The sequence below is a fragment of the Eretmochelys imbricata genome, chromosome 1 (assembly GCF_965152235.1).
Source record: "Eretmochelys imbricata isolate rEreImb1 chromosome 1, rEreImb1.hap1, whole genome shotgun sequence".
NCBI classification, from domain to species: Eukaryota; Metazoa; Chordata; order Testudines; family Cheloniidae; genus Eretmochelys; species Eretmochelys imbricata.
In genome coordinates this window covers 321,789,088-321,814,989 of record NC_135572.1, presented here as the reverse complement: position 1 = coordinate 321,814,989, position 25,902 = coordinate 321,789,088, and the positions used below count along the sequence as shown (strand labels likewise).

At 41.2% G+C, this 25,902-nt stretch overlaps 1 protein-coding gene across 1 annotated transcript; it reads left to right on the top strand.

Annotated features, from left to right (window-relative positions):
- The first annotated feature begins 232 nt into the window (after nucleotides 1-232).
- PANX2 (pannexin 2) lies at nucleotides 233-25,902 on the top strand. The gene is made up of 3 exons (XM_077807848.1): nucleotides 233-458; nucleotides 21,112-22,563; nucleotides 25,152-25,902. The coding sequence occupies exons 1-3, from the start codon at nucleotides 233-235 to the stop codon at nucleotides 25,511-25,513; spliced, it is 2,040 nt and encodes a 679-aa protein (XP_077663974.1). The 3' UTR covers nucleotides 25,514-25,902.

Genomic DNA, 25,902 nt, shown 5'->3' with positions numbered 1-25,902 from the left:
CTCAATAGGAGCAGCATCTCCTGCGAGCTAGAGATGGTGCCACTGCTGCAAGCCCGCCCGCCGCCCCACCTGCGCGGGTCCCTGGCTGCGGCTCCCATCCGCGTGGGCTCTTTTCATTGTCGGTGTCACCCTGTAGGCTGGGAGCGCCCGCGCCGCCGGAGAGTCACGCAGGGGCGAAGCTCAGCCACCCCCCGGCGAGCCTGGCGTGGCGTGAAGCCGCCCGCAGCCGCTTATGCAACACATCATCGATAACCACCCGGACATGGCTACTGCTCTGCTGGCGGGCGAGAAGCTGAAGGAGCTGATCCTGCCCGGGCAGCAGGACGACAAGGCCGGCTCGCTGGCGGCGCTGCTGCTGCAGCTCAAGCTCGAGCTGCCCTTCGACCGCGTGGTCACCATCGGCACCGTCCTCATCCCCATTCTGCTCGTCACCCTGGTCTTCACCAAGAACTTTGCCGGTAAGGGCAGCAGGGCGCCCACCCCCACCATGATCCCGCTCCGCACGTCAGCCCACCCGGGGAGGGGGGCGAGCTAGAGCGCGGGTTGGCGAACCCGGGAGGGAGAGGGAAGGGGCAGCAGATGGCGAGATCATTGTGCAGCTTTCTCTGTGGATAGCGGGCCTAGAGATCGGTAGCGCTCTGCGGACAGATAAAGCTCTACAGGGGAACAAATAGGTTGCCTACATTCCAGGATTATCCTGGAAATTAAAGATTAATCTTTAATTAAAGGTTATGTCAGGTGGTGAAACCTCCAGGAATACCTCCAACCAAACTTGGCAACCCCCAAGGGAGAAAGATGCAGGGCCCAGTTCCACTCTCCTTATTCCTGCAGCCTCCTTTAAACCAATAGGACTGCAAGCCCTAGCCTGTGTTTGCAGAGCAGTTTCCACAGTATGCATCTGATGAAGTGAGCTGTAGCTCAGGAAAGCTTATGCTCAAATAAATTGGTTAGTCGCTAAGGTGCCACAAGTACTCCTTTTCTTTTTGCGAATACAGACTAACACGGCTGTTACTCTGAAACCATTCTTCTGATTAGTTACTCCTCTGCTCTCAGGGGAACTTGCTGGAGTTGAAGGGAGTTTACCCTATGCTATGATGCCGCAGGTGGACCCAAGCATAAACGTGAGCTGGGGCAGCCACTTTAGTGTGTTTTGTGTATTTGTTAAACAGAAGCTACGCTGATCTACCAACAATGATTTTTAAACATATCTTTATTATGCAAATTTACTAGTGGATTGGGTGCATGTTTAACTGCACTGTTTGGTGAACAATAGTAATTTTATACATATATACTACATCCATATTGTGGTAGGCCCTATTGTGATTATAAAAATAACTACTATTTGCCCACTAGGTTGTTACTGTCTATTGTGAAAACCTGTATTCAGATGCTTGTAAACATTTTATTTTCAACTACATTGCTCGTAGCATCCCCTTCAGAGCCTTTATGGTCTATGAAATCAATCCTTCACGCTGAACTTTGAAAACTGGGAACTCATAAGTTGTTATGGGTCTTTTGAAGTCATTAGTCTCTCAAGTAAATGTATCTTAGGTTGTGAAATATGGACTTGATGAATGGAGCTTTTAAGCCTTTTTTTGTATTAATCTGACCACTGCACAAGTGATCTAAGGCTTCATGCTCAAATCAGTATTAAATTTGTATTTCAAAAATGTGGGAACTGATTGTGCAGTCTGCAGCTAGTAGCATTAGTAGGTAGTGTTGACTTCAGGTTTTGTCAGATAAGCATGACAAAATCAGGCCTGTATTGTGCATGCATTGGAGCTTACTTTTACAACTCTATATTCTATTTGGTTCCATTATTAAATATTCATAAACCATATGAAGGCTTTACTATTTGACAAATTATTTTTTTTAAAAGAAAGACATTTTTGATGTTACAAATGAAAGCAATTTTAAACCAGTTACTTTAAAAAATATATATTTATAGCCCAAGATTTTTATACATGAATAGTGATATTTAGTGCCTTAGTTTTTGGATGCCCAACCTGAGACACCTTGAAGGGGCCTCATTTTCAGAATGTGCTGAGTGCTAATCCTGTGAAAATTAGCCCCCTTTAAGGTCACTCATATTGAGAAAGCAAAATCGCTAGTGATTTTTGAAAATCATCACCACAGAATGTAAGGGTTTAGACTTTTCTCTTCCTCTGCTTGGTGTGGAGGCAAGCAAAATAGGGCAGAACCCCAACCAGCCCTGTAGAAGGGGGAACCCTATTTGTAGCATGCTCCTCCTGTACTGCGAGTGCCCTTCTGTGTGACATCTGGAGGCTTTGTGGGTCTTTAGAGATAACTTTCTGAGGGAGAGGGAGGAGAAGGAGTTTGATAATTTCCCTCTGGATAATTTGGATTTCCCAGTAGAATCTATCCATGACTTAACTGGTGAAAGGAGTAGTAACTTACCTCCGTGTCTACAGTCCTTTCAGAGAAAGAATTCCAAAGGGAACCATGTGATTAAGGGAGGGGAGGCTCAGAGATTGTCAGACTGGATGTCACTATGCAAGGATAAACAAACAAGTGCATGTGGATCTAGCGGATCTGCTGATTTTACTGACATAAATCCTTCATTTTCCCTTTTGGCTTAAACTGCACTCCCTGCGGGGGAAAATCTGCCTTTAACTCAGCAGTTTGAGGAACATATTTTATCCTTGGAAAGATTTATATGTGCAAGGGGCAGTCTGTATCCTTAAGAGTCAAACGACTTTTTCAGATAGACCAAAAACAAAATCATTTGAGTCTAGACACAGAGTCTATATGATAAGTTCACCTTGGGATCACAAAGCTGTAGCTTATGCTAAATGCAGTTTTTGCAGTGTTGATGTAGCCATGTCAATGCCAGGATATGAATGAGGTAATCTTTTATTGCACCAACTTCCTTTGGTGGGCGGTACGGCTTTCAAGCTACACAGGGCTCTGTTTAGCTGGAAAGCCTGTACCTTCTACCAGCAGAAGTTGGTCCAAAGAAAGATAAAAGCATAGACAGAACAAACCTCACCTTTCAGGACAAAGGACACCAATTATACTGTACTGGAAAAATGGGCCACATTTTGCTCTCCAGTGATGTCACTGGGTTGCTCAGATGCTCCAAAACTCAGAAAAACAAAACATAAAAAGGGGGGTGGGAAATAAAAGACACTCTGGATGAAAAAAAAAATAGAGTGGATAATAAAACTATAATGTAAGCTCAGCATGGACTTGGTGTAACAAAATTGTCTTCTTTTTGGGAGCTAACAACTCAGGATCAGAGCTTCTAATTACTAAGGACTCAGTCCTGCTCCCATTGAAATCAGTAGCAAAACTTCCATTCATTTTAATAGGAGCAGGAGTAGACCCTAGTTTTTTTAATTACCAAAGCTCTATTTACTGAGACTTCTTAGTGAAATTACACTTGTTCAGAGAGATTGTACATTGTATTTACTAATGACGTTACTCCTGCTACACTGCGTTCACTAATTATGTTAGTCCTGCTGAATACATGCCTTATTGCTAAGTGATATTTATTAGCACATACCCCGCTTTTTGATGCTCGTATTATGGTTTACCTATGTACTGTCACTATCGTTTTCAAAGTCTAGCTATGCTCTTTGCTTTGGATGCTGCTGCATACCTTCTGGCAAATTAGATAGTAGATACAGAAAATGCAAACTCTGCTGGCAAAAAAGGGGTGTTTTTTTATTGTATCTTTATCGCAAATACCATGGCAGCTTCCCAAATGCTGCTTTGTGCCCTTGAATGCAGAAGTTATTGTGTTAGAATAAACAATAAGAATTGATACTACTTATGAATTCTAATTCCCGGAAATAGTAATATCCATGAAAAGCCACTTAAAGCCAGTGTAATCTTCCTAAATAAAAAGAAACCTATGGGCAGATCTCTCCAGGCTCATGCAACCAGTACTTGTAAAACACTTTAGTGCTGTGTATGTAAATACGGGTGTTATACAAGTATGGTGAGCTCAGAACAATGGTTTCTTGCAACATATCTTGCTTAGTGTAGGAAGGGTCTGTATGACTAATATGTGGAGTGCAGTTGAGCCCCTCATATCCCTTCTCTACCCCAATATTTATGCGTGCAGGACCAAGCAGGGCGTCAACAGTGTCTGTGCAGTCCAGTGGAGCATGTGGAATGCATGTGGAGTGCAGTTGAGCCCCTCATATCCCTTCTCTACCCCAATACTTAGGCGTGCAGGACCAAGCAGGGAGTCAACAGTGTCTGTGCAGTCCAGTGGAGCATGTGGAATAGCATCCACTTGATTGGACAGCTTGCTTGTGCTGTACAAGTGACTTGCAAAAGGGAATGCACCAAGAGAAAACTTGAGTTTCCCAGCATTAGCCCATGCCTCGTTGGCCTAGAAAGTAAATACAGAAAAGCACAATTGTACTTTAGATAACCAGACAAACAAAAAATGTCATGACAGAGACAATTATTTAAAAGGCAATAATCCATCTCCAGTCTTAAAAGTTATTATCTCTGTAGCATGATTTAACATGTACTGTACTTTCCTGATGGGTAAAGTAAAGAGAAAGTTAGTTTATGATGTTACTACTGTGTATATTTCATAAACCAAATGTTTAAGTTAACATAACTTTCTCTTTGTTTATCTAGGCAGTTTATTCCACACAGATTGCCCTGGTACCCGAGTGCTTTTATCTTTACATCACCACTGAGAAATTAAGAATATGATTTACTGTTTTAATAATTATATTGGCACATAAAGAAGGATTTAGTAGTTCACCAGGCACTGAACTAAGTCTTATGTTAATTCCATGATAAGACCACAGTTTAGGTGAGCTTCATATTTTATGTGTTGCTTTAAATATGGAAGAACCTTCCTTCCATCAGAGGTACCTTTGCTGTCACTCTTTATGAACTTTTATTCCTGACTTTGTGTCAAAGACAGACTGTCATCTCAGTTCATGTTTGCCAGATGTAAGAAACTGGAATGTAAACAAAATCTATTGAGAGCTAAAATAATTTCCTCCCCAAACTTCACTGCTAGATGGGAATGCATTTTGGGTGAAATTCACCTCTGTGCAGAGGGACACCATGAGGCTTCTCTACACTGTAAGCCCAATATGATTTTGAGAGTGAAATCCTGACCACATTGAAGTCAATGGTAGTTTTGCTCTTGACTTTGCTGGGGCCAGGATTTCACTCTGAGGTCATAAGTTAAGGCTTACATGGTGCATACCATAGTCCTTGTGCTGACCTTCTGCAAAGAGGTCAAATTCACCCTTTGCTTATGCTTTTCAGGACATCTTTCAGGAGACACCTGTGGACACTTGCTCACATATAGTCCCTTTTACAGTGTTGTTACTGAACTTGCCAGTTTTTTAATGTTTTTGAAATAAAATAGCATGATTCCTAAAAAGCAAGCTCTCCAGAGGGTGAGTCAACAGCTGTGCATAGCATGTTTATAGTTGGCACACAGTAACCGCAGTGGGGGTACAAAGGCCTCTAAGAAAGATACTTGGCTATTACACTACCAAAAAAATCTGGGCGCTTGAGAGAGAGAGTCCAAAGGACTGGCATGAGCCCTCTCCTCATCTCTGACCCTCACACTCCAGCCCTAGAAAAATTGCATCTCACACAGAGCCTGATTCTGCTGCCATTGGAAATCAATGGGCATTTTGCCTTTAATGGGAGCAGAATTGGCCTATAATTCTTTGACTGAATGGGTTCAGATTTGAATTTAAGTTGAACCCAAGATTTGTTTTCTAAAATTTCAGGGCTTAGAGCCTTGTTTACAAGGATTCATACAACAGCCAAGTCTTGACGAGTCGGCTCCTGTGGTGTTGGAGGTAATACACAGAGGATAACAAGTCCACATGCACACAGCTGGTAGGCCCAGAGGAATTTACTTGTTTTTATTCTGTGTTTTCCTTCAGGAATTACTGTCTGAAACTTAAGGACAACAAAAGGATGATTTTTTTTAATTGAAGATGAAAGCTACCATCTGTGCATGTTTGGACTCTTTCCTTCATTGTCAAAACTATTTGTATTTCTGTTAAAATACCAAAGGTGTCCCTATTCATGTTAATAAGAGAGTTTAATACACGGGTTTCCAGCGCACAGTCAACTTCATATACATCTCCTTGCATGGTACATGTCCGTACATGACCCTTCGAAGGGTCAGAAGCCCTTCTGTTTTTCCTTAACATTTCATACCCACAGGCCTGATTCTTTGCTGTCTGGCACCTTGTTATATGTTCATGGCATACACACAGAGAAGTTAGATAAAAACATAAATACCCTTGCTGCAGGGTGGGAATGTAACACTACTTTTATTTCCTAAAATTCAGGAATAACACACAAGAATCCAAAAATAGAAAGCAGGTTGTCCCCCAAAACAGAGAGGCACAACTCAGCCCTCTTTACACTGGGTTGGCTGCCTGCAAACCAGTTGGTACTAGGTCCAGAATCGTATGCTTCTGTACAGATCCTGCTAGCCTGCAAGCGGGACCAGGAAAACCCCAGAGTATTTCAAATGATCGTTTACAGTTTTCAATACAGCTTTCAGTACACCACTCTTGTGTAGAACACTACCACTGGTGTGTGAATGGAGGGAACATACCCCCACTTTGTACAGATGGAAATGACTATACAAGGTGCCAAACAGCCTAGAAACAGGCTGTGAGACTATAATTTTATGGTGTCACTTGTGCAATTTATACACTCTTTATTGATGGCCTTCCATATGTGAAATGTCAGAGCCCACCAGATTAGTATGTTCATATTACTAGGTGGTATTCAATTTTTCTTTTTAAAGTGACAATTTCAGTGTTTTCTTATTGAACCAGAATTTTATTGCTCCTACCTTTGCATCCTTCTTGGAAGAATATGTAAAGAAATAATAAGCCACCACGAAATTCCATTTAATGACACATTAGTACTGTAACCACAGGACAGACGTGCAGTTCTAATCCAGAATCAAACCCAAATCCACTCTACCCCAAAGTTCAGCAGTTGTTTTGCATTTGATGTTTCTGTTTCTCCCATTCTAGAGACAGGTCAGAGCTGTGAAGTTTGGATCTCGATCTAAAGGGTCCCAAATGTTTGGATGCGCTACAGGCATATTACCGTATATAGGTCCCTTTTACAATGTCTAGAATTGAAGTGTTGGAAGCTTGAATTATACATACAACATTAAATCTGACTTTGAAGTGCATCATTTTGTGTCCAGCGCTGTTTTAACTCTCCCTTCAGTTCCACCTGTCTTTAGCCATGAAACCCACGGACCTGGACCTCACCCACAAATAGGTCATCCGAGGTAGAAATGTGCATGCCCAGAGGACAGTCTGTGCAGAATGCTTTTCTTCATTGGCAGGTGCTGAAGTTGTTTGTTCTGTGGGTAGCTGCAATATGATTGTCAGGACAGTGATTCTGCAGTTAGAGTAGAGGCTACTTATGGTGTTGTTGCCTCATCCTCCCAGACACCAAGTTCTTCAGCCTACCTTAGATTAGGAGAAATTTGGTCCTTGCTCTTAGCTGCTTAGTTTGTGTGTATTGTTTTATTTTCCTAAGTGGTTTCAATATTATAAAGAAAAGTTCTCCATTGAACAGGTCAGGCCCGGTGCTGGGCTGCTTACTCAGACAAAGCTCTCATTGATGTCCATGGGAGATTTTCTGAGTAAGGAGCTGAAACGCAGGCTCCAAAGGAAATGAATGAATTGTTGTGTTCCATTTTAAATGTCGAGGTGTTGAAATGTTTGATTTCTGATCTATCAAAAGCTTTAGGGTTAATGATGGAGTCCAAGAATTGCCAAATCACATTAATTTTCTTATAATGTACGCTACCCAGTGCTTTCCAGTCGCAGTCAATGATAATTTTCATATCACAGTCAACTATCACATGTTCCTTTTTCCCCTCAAAAGCTGCTAAATACTTCTAATAAAGCAGAACATTGGCAGCCAGTTGATTTACGTTTTGGTCAAAAAGCCAAGCTCTGGTGTTGGCCTTTTGATTAAATTTATAAATTAATGCCTTCAATACCAAACATTGCTCACAAATACTGTATTTCTATATCTCTTAGCAGTTACCTAGTTCAGCCCTCTACCACCCTTCTGCTAGAAAATTCTCATGAGGAAGTAATGGAAGGAGACAGTAAGTTAAATGACTGATGAGTCAGTTCAAGTTTTATGTTTTAATTCCTGATATGTAATCATTTCTGCATAAATGATGTTTATTTCACTGTGTAGTACAGTTTCTACATGAGTTCAATGTCTCTTGATGCATTTCATTATCTACAGTACGTTTTAAATTGTGTTTGTTGAGGATTTATTTAATACACAATAAGGTTCTCTTTTTTGGTATCTCTGATCAACTTTTCTTACTAATATTCTTGTTTCAAGATGTGGGCAGGGTTTGTTACACATACTCAAGTCATCTGACATATGCATATAGTGGCTTTTAATTTTAAGTGTTTATTTTCAAAATTTTCTCTGTTTGCACCTAGAGCAGCATATAGCAGTAAAGTGCAAAAGACTATTTTTTATTACTACTGCTAAGAGTACAGGGCCAGATTCTGTCCTGGTTACATGAAGGCATAACTAAGGGCAGAAATTTGTGCATTGGTGCAAAGGACTTGCACAAGTGTTTTGGCCCCACTTCTACTTATAACAGACTCATAGGCCCTGATTCAGCAAATAGGATGAAAGGAGTAGCAATGGGCTTAAGCACATGCTTACATGTTTTGTAAAATCAGGGCCTTACACAGGGTATAAATGGTACATAGAGTCTTTTGCAGGCTCTCTGCACTGGGGGGAATTTCATCTAAAGGTTAAAGATAGTTCACAGATAAATAGGGACCTACCAAATTCGTGGTTCATTTTGATCAATTTCATGGCCAGAGGGTTTTAAAATTGGTCAGTTCAATGTTTTCAGATGTTTACATCTGTAATTTCACACTGTTGTAACCATGGGGGTACTAACCCAAAAGAGGATCACGGGGGGTCACAAAGCTGATGTAGGGGTGTTGTGGGATTGCCACCCTCACTTCTGTGCTGCCTTCAGAGCTGGGCTCCGAAGGCAGCAGCCATGGAACTTCCCTCAGCTGGCGGAGATTCAGGGAGGTGGAGGTGGGTCTGATCTCCCCCGTGCTGCTGGGAGCCTTCAGAGCTGGCAGCAGCCACGGAGCTTCCTGTAGTCAGGGAAAGTACCTGGAGGTGGGTCTGAGCTCTCCCCAAGAGTGGCCATGCAGGGGAAGAGGAAGTCCCGTCCCTCCTCAGCCCCGCCAGGACCAGCAGTTGGAGCCACGCTGGGGTGTCCCCAGCCCTGCCCCTCCAATAGCTAGATTTCACAGGAGAGATCTAATTTCGCGGTTCATGATGTGTTTTTCATGGCCATGAATTTGGCAGGGCCTTACAAATAAAGGATAGACGCAAGCTGGCCTGTCGTCAGGGGCAATTTGACCACTTTTGGGATGGCATTTCTGTGCCAGAGCCTGAGGAGCTCGCTCTCGCCCCTGCAGTCCCAGGGCTGGAGGAGCTTTGTACCTCTGCCAGTTATTGGGGCAAGGGTATCCATGCCCCTGCTTTCTCCACCCTTGCAAGTTCCCCTGCCTTTCATGAGCTTAACTCAAGAGGAAAGGCATAGTTATCCAGTAGAGTTGTTTACTACAGTCAAAAACAATTCTGAGGAATAGTGTGAAGATTACATACAGTATTTCTGGAAGTGACATTCAGTTATCTGTCCAGGCTTCCAGTTCTCAGAAAATGGATGGAGACATAAGCATCCTATTCTTCTCATGGGATCTCTGTGTGGGTGACCCTGTCTATAATAGTGACAGCTTCATCTTCATGTGTCAGATGCATGCGATTGAGGACTGAAGTGTGAATAAGGTGAAGTTTAACATGCACTTACAGACAGCTGAAGGAATTCACACTGACCTAAGCTATCTGTTTTGTTAGATGCTACCTTACTCAGTAGTCTTATTCAAGAGGAAAACATGTGGATAAGTAATATTGAGGGTATGACTGAAGTTCCAGGAAGTTCATAGACTCGGATTTTAAAGCCACCTGAGGGCTTTAGAAGCCTTATTTCCCATTAACTTTCATAAGAACGGCATCCAGATATCCTGGGAAAATCTCAGCCCGTATTGTATTTGAGGCTGAAAAAGGCTTCAGTAAGAATCAGCCTCACCTCATTGTCAGCGTTAAGATCTGTGTGGTGCATGAGTTAAAGGTCAAATATGTATAAACGTTATTGTGGCATATTATTTAGTAAACTGATATGATTCTCTTGGAGATTTCTTTTGTATCACACAGGGCCTGATCCAAAGGCCACGGAGGAAGTCTTTCCATTGGCTGACTGGACTTTGGATCAGGCCCATATTTATGCACTTGTATTTGAATTTGGAAGTACAATGTTGCAATAGAACTGTGGCAGCAACTTTTCTTACTGTCCCAGGGCCCATCACACAGACATTAGGAAGCTGAGGGATCAGCATTTCAGGCAGTCCCCTGGGAAGTCCCAGTCAGTGTTTTGGTCCTGAGGGTTGGAGCCCAACCACTATTCCTGGGGCACTGTCAGAGCAGAGCCATCTAAAGACATGTTTAAGTCATTACTTACGATTATTTTTTTTTTTTTTGAATGAAGGAGTGGGATCCATTTAGGGGTTGTGGGGAACTCACCATTTGCAGGCTCCGGGGCTTGAGGAAGCCAGTTGGGAGGGATAGCATGGCCTCTTTCCAATGTGTATAGCTGGTGGAGTGGACAGACAGTTCAGGAGGGCAAGAGGCATCTGCAGTGGGATTGTGATGCTATGTAATGACATTCTCATGGCTCTGCAGTGACATTTTGCAAAAAAACAGTTTCTTTACATACAGAGCAGCTTGTTTTCTAAAGGGCAGTAGTCTAGGGTCTTCCATCTCCCCTTCCAAAAAACCCCCACCAACCTACTAGAAGAGATTACAACAATTTAACTACCTTATGGGCTCATTTTTTGACGTTTGTTTCTTTTTTTATACTGAAACTATTTTTGAGTTATACCTGGGCAAAAAAGCGTCTGATACAAGCCAGCTTTTACACTTCTGATCATTATTATAAAGAAGAATAAAACAATATAACAGATATGATATTTTCCACCATTTATGCTGTTTATTTTGTGCACTTGACCTGCTTAGACTGTGAAACCAGACCAGGTTGTATATAACCAGTTTTACTTTATGGTCAGAGTTCATTTCACTTTGGGATTTCATACACAAGCACAGTTTACTTACAGGTATTTCTGTGGTGTTCATTATTAATGTATCTACATAAGAACGGCCATACTGGGTCAAACCAAAGGTCCATCTAGCCCAGTATCCTGTCTTCCGACAGTGACCAATGCCAGGTGCCCCAGAGGGGATGAACAGAACAGGTAATCACCAAGTGATCCATCCCCTGTCACCCATTCCCAGCTTCTGGCAAACAGAGGCTAGGAACACCATCCCTGCCCATCCTGGCTAATAGCCATTGATAGACCTATCCTCAATGAACTTCTTTTTTGAGCCCTGTTATAATTTTGGCTTTCACAGCATCCTCTGGCAAGGAGTTCCACAGGTTGACTGTGCGTTATGGGAAAGAATACTTCCTTTTGTTTGTTTTAAACCCGCTGCCTATTAATTTCATTTGGTGACCCCTAGTTCTTGTGTTATGAGAAGGAGTAAATAACACTTCCTTATTTACTTTCTCCACACCAGTCATGATTTTATAGACCTCGATCATATCCCTCCCAGTCGTCTCTTTTCCAAGCTGAAAAGTCCCAGTCTTATTAATCTTTCCTCATATGGCAGCCGTTCCGTGCCCCTAATCATTTTTGTTGCCCTTTTGTGAACCTTTTCCAATTCCAGTATAAGCCCAGATCGAATCTGAAGCCCAGATACTCAAAAGTATTTAATCACCTAACTCTCACTGATTTCAATGGGAGCTAAATGCCTAAATAGCTTTTAGGATCCGGGCCTGAGTATTTATACGGTTGCTTTGGGCTTTGGATCACTTGAGAGGAATTTTTAAATTGCTACAAATTATTGTAATTGATTTTTTTTTCACTTTGAGTGAAATTCACCTCTAGGCAGAAGGCCTGTCCACCATTTAATTCCTCAAATTAGGGCTGAATTGAAAAGTAAACAGTGCACAGGTCTCTCTTTGGGCCCTGTGTATAGGATTAATTTCACTGATTACATTTTGGGTCATTCTCCAAAACCTAAACTTCTCTTCTGATATTGTCCCTTAAATCTTTCCATCATGGAAATCAAGATTACAGTACAGAAACACACGTGGCTATGAGGGTAAGCCATGTCACTTCCCTCCAAATGTTTTTTTTTTCCTCGCAGAGTTCTGTATAGCACAGGAGGAAACAGTTGAAGCGGGATGCAGCAGTACATCACCATGGAACATCTCTGTACAATGATATTATCATCTTGCAACATGGTCATCGCATATTGGATGATAGCTCATTATTGAAAAAATGTCTCCCCATAAGAAACAGTCTAGGGGCTTTCAACTAGGAATTTTCTGACACCCCCTACTGCAACAATTGCTATTTCTGAACTAATTCTCTCACACTGGGCCTCTGCATTTCAATGGGGACCCAGATAAAAATATTTCTCTTTCCCTGGGGGAGGCATTACAAGGCACTGTTGAGGCTTTTACGCCTCATTCCCTGGTAAGTGAATTTTAGCATGTGCTGTGTAGTTAATTTTAGAAAAGGTAATGTCTATTATATGTAGTTAATATTTTGTAGCAAATACTCTCCCAAATAACTTTGTGTGTATGTTAATTATGTAGTGCTAATGTAGGACTATGCTGTGTAGATTTGAAATGTATGTAAATAGAGAATCGACGCTACATGAGAAGATGCCCGCAATTATAAATATTGGGCCTGCTTCTGCCACCCTTATTTACCTTCAATTGTACCTATCTGTGTGGGTAGCCCATTGGCTATTAAACATCAAGACTGCTTACGTACATCATACACAGTTATGAGTAAGGCGTGTAGAATCTGGGACATTATGAACTATTAGCAATAGAGTAGTCTCTTTTCTTGATTTGTTTTTTTTTTCAATTATTTTTCTTTTAAACAGGCCAACTGGATCTAGAGAAAAGGAGAATAAATGTCTGTACTTAGGCTTTCTCATTGTGGGGGAAATTGTGCCTCAGGAAGACAAACTGAATCACCAGGCGTGGAGCCTGTATTCTGAAGTGTAGGACAGTACTCCTAAATAAAGGTAAAGTTGCTGTCTTTTTATTTTATTAATAGTAATAATACTTGCAATTTATAGAACTAGCTTAGGGCCTGATCCTACAAACACTTATGCATGTGCATAACCTTACCCACTGAGTTAGGTAAGACTACATATGTGATAAGACTTGTGTGTGTAAGTTGTTGCAGGCATTGGTCCTTATGTGGAATTTATATTTTCATAACTGTCCTTTAAATACCACTGTTGAGCTCATGGCCCCGTGAAGTCAATGGAAGATTTGCTGTTTACTTCAATGGAACCTGGATTTCACCCAGTAATTGTTTAAATAATATCAGAAGTATTGATAGGGAAGGCAGATCTGGTTACTGGTTAGGTAATGTGATTTTTCATGAGACTGAACTTTTTAACCTGAATAACATGATTTTTTTTTTTTCCAGAGAGAAGAGGATCCAGAGCCATTTTCCTTTAAACATTACTTTAAAAAAAACACAAAAAATTAGTTACTTTTCTTAAAATAAAATACTTTGGTTACATGCTTTATTGCGCATTTATTCCTGAGTTATGTACCTAGTGTGAATGATGCATGCCTGTGGCAGTTTGATTGCATGTATTTAGATACTGTGATATATTGTGGATGCACTGTGTGTGGCATGGTATTCTACTGCATTATGATAGACCTATCAGTGTATGATAGTGTTCTGTACTAGCTGAGCTCATGAAGCTTCTCATCTGGCTTATCTAGCAGAAGCCTGTGTTTCAGTGTTACCTATTCATATGTGTAAATCTGGATTGTGACTAATGTCTGTTTAAAGCACGGGATCTTTATAGTGTTCCCTGAAGCCTAAGGGAATTGTATTGTGGAATACGTTTCTGTAGCATTGCCTAAGAAGGGCTTGATTCTGCAAGGTGCTAAGCAATCTGTGGAGGTGCTGAGTGCCTTCAGCTCTCTCTGACTTCAGCACGTTGCAGATTTAAGCCCCATGGCCCTGATTCATCAAGGCTTTCATGCATAATGCTAAGCATGTGAGTAGTCCCATGGACTTTCATGAATGTGTGTAACTATGTTGTTAAATTGTACACTAAAAGAGCTATTTGTACAAGTGCCGCCTGGCTTTGTCTAGACTAGCATGGATAACAACTTTTAGCTGACTTTCTCATTTTTAAATTGTTTATTCTTGGTCACTCTATTCCTTTTTGCATTTTTCTATTTCTACTTATTGAATTGTTTGATCCCTTCCCCATTGTTGAATCCTTGCTGAAGGACGTGAATTCATACAGGTTACAGGGTAACTTCCAAAAACGTGAGCATAAATGGGGTGTAAATCTTTCATTAGTAGGGTCCTGAGTCTGCTTTTGTTGAGCGCACTACATTTAGTTGGGGTGTAAATCAGGTGTAAAAGGCTATTTGTTCTTTTATGCAGACAGTGATAAATTATTACTAAATTCCTTTTTTCTTTTAAATATCTACTAAAATCACAATCAATACATTTTCCATACTTATTAAAAATACCTTTGAGTATTGCTTATTATAATTTCTTAGAAGCTTGAAACTGAACCATATTTCCTTACATAATACCTTTTTCCTTTGTGCTCCATACACGATAGGCCCCAGTTCAGCACGGTGCTCAACCATTCCTAACACTAAGCAAGTCCATTTGAATGCAGTCGAGCAACTCATGGCTTAAAGTTAGGCACATGTTTAAGCACCTTGCTGAATCTGGACCTAAGGCCACATTCCTTCAGAGTGATACACAGTAACTTCATGTACTGTGAGTAATCCCATTGGCTTCAAAGGGATTGTCCAGTGCATAAAGTTAACCCCTTGCTTACTCCTGCACGCTCGTTATGGCAGCATGTAGAGTACATGCACTTCCCACCTCCCTAGTATGGGTATAAATAGCAGTGTAGGTGGTGAGGCAGTGCTTAGGTGAGCAGAGTAAAGACATGCCTGAATCCGTAGGGTATGTACCTCATGCAGCTCTCTGCATGCCCAAGCAGTGCCTCCTCCATCTACACTGTTATTTTTAGCAGTGTAATGTTCCTCTGCTGGAGTCTTTCCCCATCACAGGGAAAGGCTCCCACAACGAGGAAAGACGCGGGCAGCTCCCTGTGGTGGGGACAGGCTCTGGCAGCGGAAAGCTGCCAGAGCCTTTCATTGCTGCATGTAGGTACACACCGCAATGTGGATGCAGCCTCTTTTTCACTGCAGTGCGTAGCAACACATACTCTACACACTGCCACCATTGGCGGAGTACCCTAAGTCTTTTCAGGAGTGGGGCTTGATTTGTTTACTGTGTCGTTGTCCGTGAATGTTTAGATGCCAGTATTCATTATATTAGGTTTTAAAAAAAGAAATGGCTTGTTTATTTGAGGTGAAATTCACTCTTTTTGAAGAAAACCTTGTAAAAACTGCATGAACTTCGCAAGTTGCTACAAAAGCAAAGAAAGATGAGCTCCTACCAGTCTTGACAGTGTCTTCTCAATATACTGTAGACCGGGTTACTTTTTATTACATATGTAATACTGAGCACTAGCTGTGAAAGTTCCATCAATACTCTTTCCAAGCATTGGGTTGTTAACTCTTGGGCTTTGAGCCGAACTCCAACTTGGGTGATTATATTCTTGTTACCTAAAGTTTTAAAGAAAGTTGTTGTCGTTCCCTTCCTCTCCTAAAGTCTGTTGTGTAGTGTTGCTAGTGCAAATGGCTACGTGTCAGTGGTGGGGTGAAGCGATTCCTGTATAAATAGGAGCCAGACCCTGCCATCAGTGGGAGTTCTGCAATGGGGAATGATTGCAGGATATAGTTTAGAGTTTGTAAAGTACTGAGAGATCTTCCAAGATTAAAGTTGCTATTTGTGTATATCGTAGAGGCAGGATTTATTATTTACAAAAGATCAAATATAAGATTTTTTTTCTTGCTTACCACTTCTAGCCTGACAACTATAGCTTAAGCTGTCAAGAATTTATAATTCTTAAGTGATGTAGCATAACTAATAGTATTACATAGTCCCGTATGTACATATATCAACACAAAGTTCTGCGTTGATTATCTTAATTTGGCTGAAAAATTCAGTAAGAGCTGACCAAATCTTGCTTACTTTATTGGTGCAAATTGTCTCATGGACTTCAAGAGTTACTTATGAGTAAATTGAGCAGGATTTGACCCATTATTTGCATATGAGAGTTGAATTGGACAAAGGCGGAGTTGCTGTAAATGTGGTCAAAATACAGAAGAATTTAAAGTTATATGGATATTTTTGTTACGAAATATCAGAAGAAAAGGACACTGAATCTTAGCAGATAGCAGACAATACAGTGTATTAAAATAAAGAATTGCAGTAAGATCACTTACAGTGGTACTTGCACAGTGTTATTTATTCTATCAACAATTGTCCTAAAGGAACACTACAGTGACAAGGGAGTTTTGTGGGTGTAATCAAAACAGAATTTAGCCCTAGATTTTCAAAGTGGTTTTCCTTTAGAACAGTTATGTTGAACATCAACTGCTGGCATTTCAATCAATGAAGTTGTCTTATCCAATTATATAAGCTTAGCAGGCTCGGTCCATGCCTAGATGGGACACCATCCCATACCACTCCCCAAAAAAACCAGATGCCTCTTTCCCCATCCCACCCAAAAAAAACCACTCCCACCAGAATACAGGTGCTACAGGAAAATGTGTGGGATCAAGTATATATGGAAGTAGCATTTTTCCATTTGTGCCAGCTCTGAATTAGTGCCCTATCAATGGTGATAGGTAGGTGCTGTCTTTTGGATGAGACTTACTATCAAAGTTCTGACCACCCTCAGTCATTAAAGATCCCATGACACTTTTTGCCAGTGTAGCAGTGTGTTGCCTCTGGTGTCCTGACCATATTTCAGTTGGTTCAGCATCTTTCTTCGCTGTCTTTCCTAAACAGTTGTATAGTATTGTTGTATGCAGTTAAGTAGCCACTGTGTTTTATCCCAGAGGAGCTGCATTCTGGTAGTGGTGGTAGAAGTGACTACCTGAAAAGCAGTGGTGTAATGGTAAAAAAAAGAATTGGATAAACTAACTTAAACTAAACTCCATATTCACCAAATGAGAAGTGAGTAAACTATTTACCTGTGCTTATACTTGACTATACTACTGGTGAAACGGGAATTTTTTTAAAGTGGTTTGGGAACTTTCACGATGGAAGTTGATATATAAATGTAAGAAGATTATTGTTATTACAAAGTTAAAACCCAATAACCTAGGTTTGTATGTATCTGATGTCGGTGTTGGAGCTGGGATTTTAACACTCTTGCTGTTCTTTTTTGTAGGCCAATGCTTTTTACCTACCCAGAAAGCACTTTAAAACAGAAAGTGTAAAAATATCTGAGCCTGGGCAGTTTCAGCAGGCACACAAAGCAGTTCCCTCTCCCTTGTGCAAGCCCAGTCCTCGTGTCTGAAATGATAGCCAGATCAGTGTAAGAACTGACTGGGGTTGACTCGAACCATCCCTTTCATATCACATTGTGATCTAGACACACATTACCATTGGCTTTGTAATTATTGAGGTTATTATAGGGTCCTGATTTATCTGTTGTCTCTGATTTACACCTGTTTCAGTGAGAGAACAGTCAGGCCCATAGGATACATATCGTATCATGGTATGATTACATATGTCTATTTAGGTTAAACATGGTCGATCAATACTAATTTTCTAAGTCGGTATAGTATGTTGAGCCGAATTCACTCCTAAAGTAACTTCATTGAAATCAGTGGCATTACACTGGGGTTGAGTTTGGCTCATATGTTTTAGAAAATACATTTGCAGGAACATCTCATTCAGTAGGTTGTATACATAGGTTATTTCTTGCTAAAAATGTACCCAGAGAGGATGAAATGCTGGCTCTATTGCAGTCAATGGCAAAATTCCCACTTGGATTTCACCCTGAGTGTGTGTTGTGCCTCATTATTTAAACACTGCATCACTATTCATAGCAAGCCTGTCAAAGTAATAAATATGTAAAACAATACATTAGCCTAAATAAATAGCATCAATAAACAAAACACCAGTTAAAAATAGTACAGTGTGCTCAATAACTGTAATGAACTACAAAACTCCCACTTCACACCATACAGTGAGAGCAGCTGAAAAACAGATATTTCACAGTGGAAGAGCTAGCGAATTTCCACAAGGAGAACTTTGACTTTCTTTTCTCGACAGGAGAAACTCGTATTTGAAGTCATCTCTAATAAATGAGACTCTGTGGGTCAAACATCGTAGTGCAACTCTTCAGATTTTTATCTCTGACCAATGTGAATGAAATGGTTGCAGAGTAAGAACTCCTATACATGATCTATAGAGATGTGCTCCTGTAGAGTATGCCTGATCCAATGCCTGATCCAATGCCCACTGAAGTCAATGAAAAGACTCCAGAGAGCCCAATTAGGTTGGATTGAGCCCAATTAGATGTTGATCTGTCATGACTCTTGAAATACATAGAAATGTCATTATGGTCAGTCCCCCTCTCTTTTTCTCTACATTCTCCCCTATGTGCTATACATAGTTGTACAGTTTGTATATTTAAACGATTATATCAGAGTATACCACTCCTTGTGCCAAGTTCGAGATATGTGCCCAATCCATGGTGCGTGCACATAAATAATGCTAAGTATATGACCTTTAATTGAGATTGGTTTTATTGCATTGCAATTCTGTGTTGAAATATTGCAATAGTTAATTGTGGGGCCTCAGTGGAAAAACAAAAACAAAAAAACAGTGTTCCTGATTTATTTCATAACACCAGCTGGTGCATGGATCCGGAATAAATGCAATTGGTTTGTGTGAGCAGTTGTATACAGTCTTGACTGCATGTTTCTGGTACAGTACGTACTGTGACCTATGAGAAATAGTCACATACTTTGCCACAGGATAAATTGTTTTTCTCTGAAACTTAACTTGGAGCTGACAGGTGTGGCTTAGCGCGTGGAAGATCTTTTCATATATTTCTGGATATAAGAAACTGCATTCAGTGTCTGTGCTACTTTTTTTCACTGAAACTTTTCTTCCATAGGAACCTACTGGATCTCTAGGGAAACCTTAGTAGTAAGGTAGTAACAGTAACCAACCCCTTGATGGCAGGAGTTGGAATTTCTCGTCACGTATCTCCCATGATCGGTAATGGGATGTGATGTGATTGCCGAAAACCAGGGAGCCAATGAGCATTTTCCTAGTAGAAATAGGTGGTAGACACTACAGCTGGGATTTTGTTCTAATTGCTGGAATTTGGGGATCGTGCAACCAGAAAAGATACTTGAGTAAAGAGACTCTGGAAATACACTTAAAAATGAGTCGAAATGAGAAGTTGAGTAACATTAACATACTCTTCTTAAACTGCCCTCTCTGAAAGATTGGAACTGAATCATTTTGAGGTATTGTCTTTCTTTCTGTTGTAAAGGTACTTAATTATCACTAATTAGGCTTATCAAATGAATTGATTTTGTATTGTTTAGTAGCATTTATTGTAACTATTCCACCCAGATTAGTTGTACTTTAGAAACTAATCTTTATTGCAGTGCATTGCTTCAAAAAAAAAAAACACAACCCCCCACCCCACACACAAAACACCAAAAAACTAATCCTGATACTGGGTCTTCATGTAACCAAATCAGTGTATGTGCATGTGCCTTTTGATCCTTCCACAGCACAAAAGAACTGTTCGATTTCCCTTGCAAGGCTCAGTAAATTTGGCAGGTGGGGGGGTCTTTTATTTTCTTTTTTTTTTTTGCTTACTGCTGCAGCAAAGATTAGAGGTTCTTTGCGCATGTGATTTATGGGGAAGGGTTTAAACACCGTAGATGGAATCGTTAGTCATTGCTACCAAATGAAACAACTCTTAAGGAGTGTTACAATTTTTAAAGTCCCAGCAGCCTTAACTGACCCTTAAAAACCGTTTAATCCTGTTGCTTCCAGATTGAGTCCAGGTTGTGTGTTCATAATGGAAACAAACTTGATGTTCTTGGCACATTCGGTGTTCAAGAAGAAAAATATTTACTTAACGTGGGTCTCATTTGGCATCTGCTTCTTGTAATGCCTGTCAAACACTATAAAAATTTACTCCATATCCAGTACTCTCTAGAGACATATCATTGAGCTAACATGGATATAGTACATGCTTTCTCCCCTAAGAGCTTGTCTAGGTCAAGGTCATTATTGTGTCATTGTGAGTAGCTAACAGTATTCCAACTTTCACTAGACTTTATAGAATATTTTATTGCTAGTCTTGCAAAATCTTTAATAGTAAATATCTGAAGGTAAAACTAAATATTTACAGTGCTAAATACACTGTTAACTGGACAGATTCTCTATTGGCGTATCTCCATTGAAATCAAAGAAGATACACTTGAGATGAAGTTGACCCAGTATTTAGATGTTATTAAGTTTAAATTTTCTCTGTCATGTTCAGTACAGTAGTCCTTGTTACTGTGAGTTTGCACATTGACTTCAACTACAACTAATTTGGCTTTATTAATGAAAAAATATTTCATTAAGGTGAGTTATATATTATGCTTATTTCTATAGGGAAGCCATGTGATTTTGATACAACAGTCTCAGCTACTGTACAGTGGTTAAGGATATCCCATTTATTAGCTGTCCAGAGTTCAGTGTGGAGTTCTACATTGGAAGGGGTAGCCAACGCAATTTATAAAACTTTTATTTTTAACAGTTCTAGTTCAGGTTTATTAAAGCTCTTCAAGCGGATAGTTTTGCCTGGGGTGTATGCAGAACGGGTTGTAACTATCTAATATTAAATCTTTGTGGTCTTGATGGTCATGTAAAGAAACAGTAAAAGAAAATTGATATCATTTGAAATATTTATTTTACAGAGCTCCTTTTGTAGGTTAAATGCACAGCAGTGACTTTTCTCTCTGTTATACAGAGGAGCCAATATACTGTTACACACCCCACAACTTCACCCGTGACCAAGCCTTGTATGCCAGAGGATATTGTTGGACAGAACTAAAAGATGCCTTGCCAGGAGTTGATGCCAGCCATTGGCCCTCCTTGTTTGAGCATAAGTTCCTTCCTTATGCACTGCTGGCTTTTGCTGGCATAATGTACATTCCAGCTCTTGGCTGGGAGTTTCTAGCCTCCACCAGACTGACTTCTGAGCTTAATTTTTTGCTTCAGGAGATCGATAACTGCTACCACCGTGCAGCAGAAGGGCGTGCACCAAAAATAGAGAAACAAATACAATCCAAAGGCCCTGGGATCACAGAAAGGGAGAAAAGGGAAATCATTGAGAATGCAGAAAAGGAAAAAAGCCCTGAGCAGAATTTGTTTGAAAAATACCTGGAAAGAAGAGGGCGAAGTAACTTTTTGGCTAAACTTTATCTTGCGAGACATTTATTTATCATATTTTTAAGCATTATACCAATTACATACTTATCCACCTACTATGCTACGCAGAAGCAAAATGAGTTTACATGTGCACTAGGAGAGCCTCCTGACAAAACGAGCAGCTCCAAATTGCACATCAGGGTGAACTGCAAGCTTCCAGCTGTCCAGCTGCAACGGATAATTGCTGGAGTAGACATTGTCCTCCTCTGCTTTATGAACTTGATCATTCTCATCAACTTAGTTCACCTTTTCATATTCCGCAAGTCCAACTTCATATTTGATAAACTGAACAAGGTTGGAATAAAGACCAAGAAACAGTGGCAAAAGTCTCAGTTTTGTGACATCAATATTCTGGCTATGTTTTGCAATGAAAATCGAGACCACATAAAATCCCTGAACCGCTTGGATTTTATAACAAATGAAAGTGATCTGATGTATGATAATGTGGTGCGCCAGTTGCTTGCAGCACTGGCCCAGTCTAATCATGACGTCACACCCACCATGCGCGATTCAGGGATTCAGACTGTAGACCCCAGTGTCGATCCAGCAGACATCGATGCCAATGAACAGCTCATCATCAAGAGACCTAGGAAGAAGATGAAATGGATCCCAAGTAGCAATCCACTTCCTCAGCCATTCAAAGAGCAGTTAGCTATTATGAAGGTTGAAAACCACAAACCTGAAAAGCCGAAGCCAGTGCGCAGGAAAACAGCAACCGATAGCCTCGTCGCTCCTCTGATAGAGTCCACTTCAAAAACCTCACAGCAATCATCATCTCATAAAACTGAGTCAAACACCATCTCCGGCACAGGCAATGAAAAAAAACATACACGGCACTTTTCCCTGGATGTTCAACCATATATACTTAGCAGTAAAAAACCCAAGCCAGAGATTCAAGCCATTGCCTCAATGCCTACATCCAAAAGCCAAGAGGGTGGATTTTTAAACCAAGAGGAGAATGTCGTGGTTCATGTCACCTCTTCTCTCAAAGGTACAGTATGTCATTGCAATACCATCTCAACAGTGATAAACTGAATGGCCAGAATTTGGAGTAGCTGTCTGCTCTAGGTTGAACTCAGAGGTGACCTGATCTGCTTGCTCTATCTTGTTAAATTTCTAATCAGCTAATAATATAAGGGTAGGTAGCCTTCTTAAATGGGTTAGATCAGGGATCTCAAACTAGAATCTCCACAAGGGCCACATGAGGACTAGTACATTGGCCCGAGGGCCGCATCACTGCCCACCCCCCCATGCTGTCCCTGTCCCCGCCCCCACTTCACCGCTTCCATGAGGCCCTGCCCCACCTCTTCCCACCCCTTCTCTGCCCTCATTCCAGCCCCTTCCCCAAATCCCCGCCCCTGCCCCTCCTCTTCTCCACCTCCTCCCCTGAGCATGTGGCTCCCCGCTCCTCCCCTCTCCCCCCTGGAAAGCCCTAAGCGCTGCCAAACAGTTGTTTGGCAGCAGGAAGAGCCTGCAGGTAAGCAGGGGAGTGGGGACACGGCGCGCTGGGGGGAGAGGGAGAGGGGAGCCTGACGGGCCGCAGGAAATAACTCTGGGGGCGCGGGGAGCTTGGCGGGCCGCAGGAAATAACCCCACTGGCCATGTCTTCAAGATCCCTGGGTTAGGTAGAATTTCTCGGTATAGGTCTGTGATAAGGAGTAGTAGAGCTGTGGCAAGGCAGAGCTATGTAACATGTCCTTCTGCTTTGCAGATATTTTATGTTGTATTAGTAGATTTTTACACGTAATTTTGCATTTGGCCTTATGCAAAATGTCAGCACTTTTGCCAGGAAAAGAAGTGAGAGTTGGCTCCCAGGATACTCCACCCTTTCCTATGTCTCAGTTCTACTTCATCGTAAGGAACGTCACTCATTTTCCAGTAACACAGGAACTGCCATGCTAGATCAAACCTGTGTTCCATCTAGTCCAGTATCCCATGTATGACAGAGGCCAGTGCCAGCTACTGAGGAAGGTGTACGAAACTGTGCAGAAGGCAGTTACGGAATAGTCTGCCCAGAGGAAAGTTTCTTCATACTCCCCTTTTGTTAGAGGCTGGCTTATGCCCTGAATCTTGACGATTTGAAAACTCAGATTATTGCTGGGTTGTAGTCCTTAATACAAATTTAAATTTCCCTTTGTCCTACTTGGCTTTAAGGAAGGCTGGTCTGTGTGGAAGGCACCCCCTGGGGCTCAGGCTCATTTCTCAGTTTGGCCACAGACTTCTATGCGTTCTTGGACAAGTCATAGTTCCCCACCTGTCTGATGCGGATAATAGTACTTCCCTACCTCAGAGGCATAGGGGCTGACTCTGTGGGTGCTTACCACCCACAGTGCTACTGATCAGCTGTTTGGGGGAGGTGTTTTGGGGAGGGTGGAGAGCAGCGGGCGGGAGGAGCAGAGCATGGGCGGGGCCTTGGGGAAAGGAGAGGATTGCAGGCGGGGTCTTGGGGCAGAGCGGGGGTGTGGCACCCTTGGGAAAAAATAAAAGTGAGTGCTATGCTCAGAGGGGTGTTGCGAAGACAAATATTTCAAGTGATCGTGAGGAGCGGAGATGCTATGGTGATGGGCGCCATAGCTAGATATCTACTTGTTTTATTACTGTAAGTGACCAATATAAAAGATTAAATATGCAGTTGGAGTTATAGAAAACTTTGTGTTAAAGATATGGCTCTCAGTTCCTTATAAGAGAAGACCCCCCCCCATTCTGGACCTCAGCAGACAGACAGCTACTGTGTCCTCCCTGCCCAGCAGAAAAGTGATTTGAGGTCTAAAAATTTCTGAAACTTCCAAATCCCTATGTTCCTTTCTGGAGTCCTCAAACTCCCCAATATACATATGCAGGACTTCCTACAGCATTCTTAATCCGGTAGCCTGTTCTGACTCCCAGCTCCCGGAGCCACCAGGGGTTTCTGGTCTCGATTATTTTTACTTAAACAAGTGTTTGGATATTTTAAGTTGTGAGTTCAAAAATAATTATAACAGCTGCTTTTATGCCCACCTTAAACCCCACCCAAGAATGCTTTTGAGTGAGCAAGTTCTGGAAAGAAATATTTATTGATTACACATTGTTTACACATTTAGAATAGTGGCTTATGGTGTGTGTCCCTTCTTTTTTTCCCGTTGAAAATATAATCAGAATTTTTATATTTCAACTTGCATATTTAGGCATCCCTAACATTTGTTGAAATATTAAATCACAACATTTGCAAAGCACTGGCTAGAATCTATGGAGGAAATAGTAAAACATTCCTAAATCCTTTTAAATTGACTTTTGTTCATTTAATGAGGATGATTTCACATAGGCAATGCTTAGAAATGTAGCTTTGAGTGATATTTACAAAACTTGTTAGTCACACTGTAATGTGCTTCTAGGACTAGAATTTTCAAAAGTCAAAGCTCTCATGAAGAAGTAGTCTTAGATTTTTCAGAGTCCATTAAAACTTGTTTATTGGGCCCAATTCTACTCCTATTGAAATCAGTGGCAAAACTCCCATTGAATTCTATGGGATCAGCTATGTGGCGGATTGGTAGGGAAAAATAGACTACCCAGTGATTTACTCTGTATTCTGTTTTCTTTCAGTCATCCCAAATCATGAGAAAGAGATTCTGTACTCATCTGAGACATGCAGAACTGTCCCTGCTGCTGGGGCTTACCTCTCATGTAATCACAATCATACAGCAACAACTGCTGCTGCAACAAATATAACCCTGAGCCACATCAAACCAGAGCCAACAGCTGCACTGAATCGTAATCCCACTCACCCTCTGCTGAACGTCAATACACTGTATGAAGATCACGAGGAAGAGGTTTCCAACCTTATAGACAACAGTATTCATTCACCAACTGATGCAGGGGAAATACTCTCCCTACCTACCCCAAAGCATATAATGATGGCAACATTTGAAGAACCAAGGGCAATAGTGAGTTCTGTGGAGTACTAAAGATATAGTGCTGCATGGATAGAACCTGGTGGTCAGGTCCAGTACTACTGTAATGGAACCCTCAACAATGCAATTCACTGCATGAGCATGGAGAGTTTTAATACAGACCATAGGCTTTGGTAATACTACAAATTGATTTTTCAGGATAGCATCATCACCACTGTCACTAGTTTGCAAAATAGAATAATAAAAAAAAAAATCGGATGAAAGTATGCCTTTACCTCCAAGAGTATCCAAGCACAAAAAGTTAGCTGTAGCTTCATCAGTTAAATATGGATCGATACAACTTTTGAAACGCTAAAAGAGTTTGATGGCATGTCACAGTGATTTTTACAGCGCACTTATATCTTTGTATTTACAATGGCTAATTAAAGTTAAATAGATATTGG

Coding starts and splice junctions, on each gene's coding strand:
- PANX2 (XM_077807848.1), top strand. CDS start 233: ATGCAACACATCATCGATAACCACCCGGACATGGCTACTGCTCTGCTG. Junction 459..21,111: donor CTTCACCAAGAACTTTGCCG/GTAAGGGCAGCA, acceptor TCTGTTATACAG/AGGAGCCAATATACTGTTAC. Junction 22,564..25,151: donor TGTCACCTCTTCTCTCAAAG/GTACAGTATGTC, acceptor GTTTTCTTTCAG/TCATCCCAAATCATGAGAAA.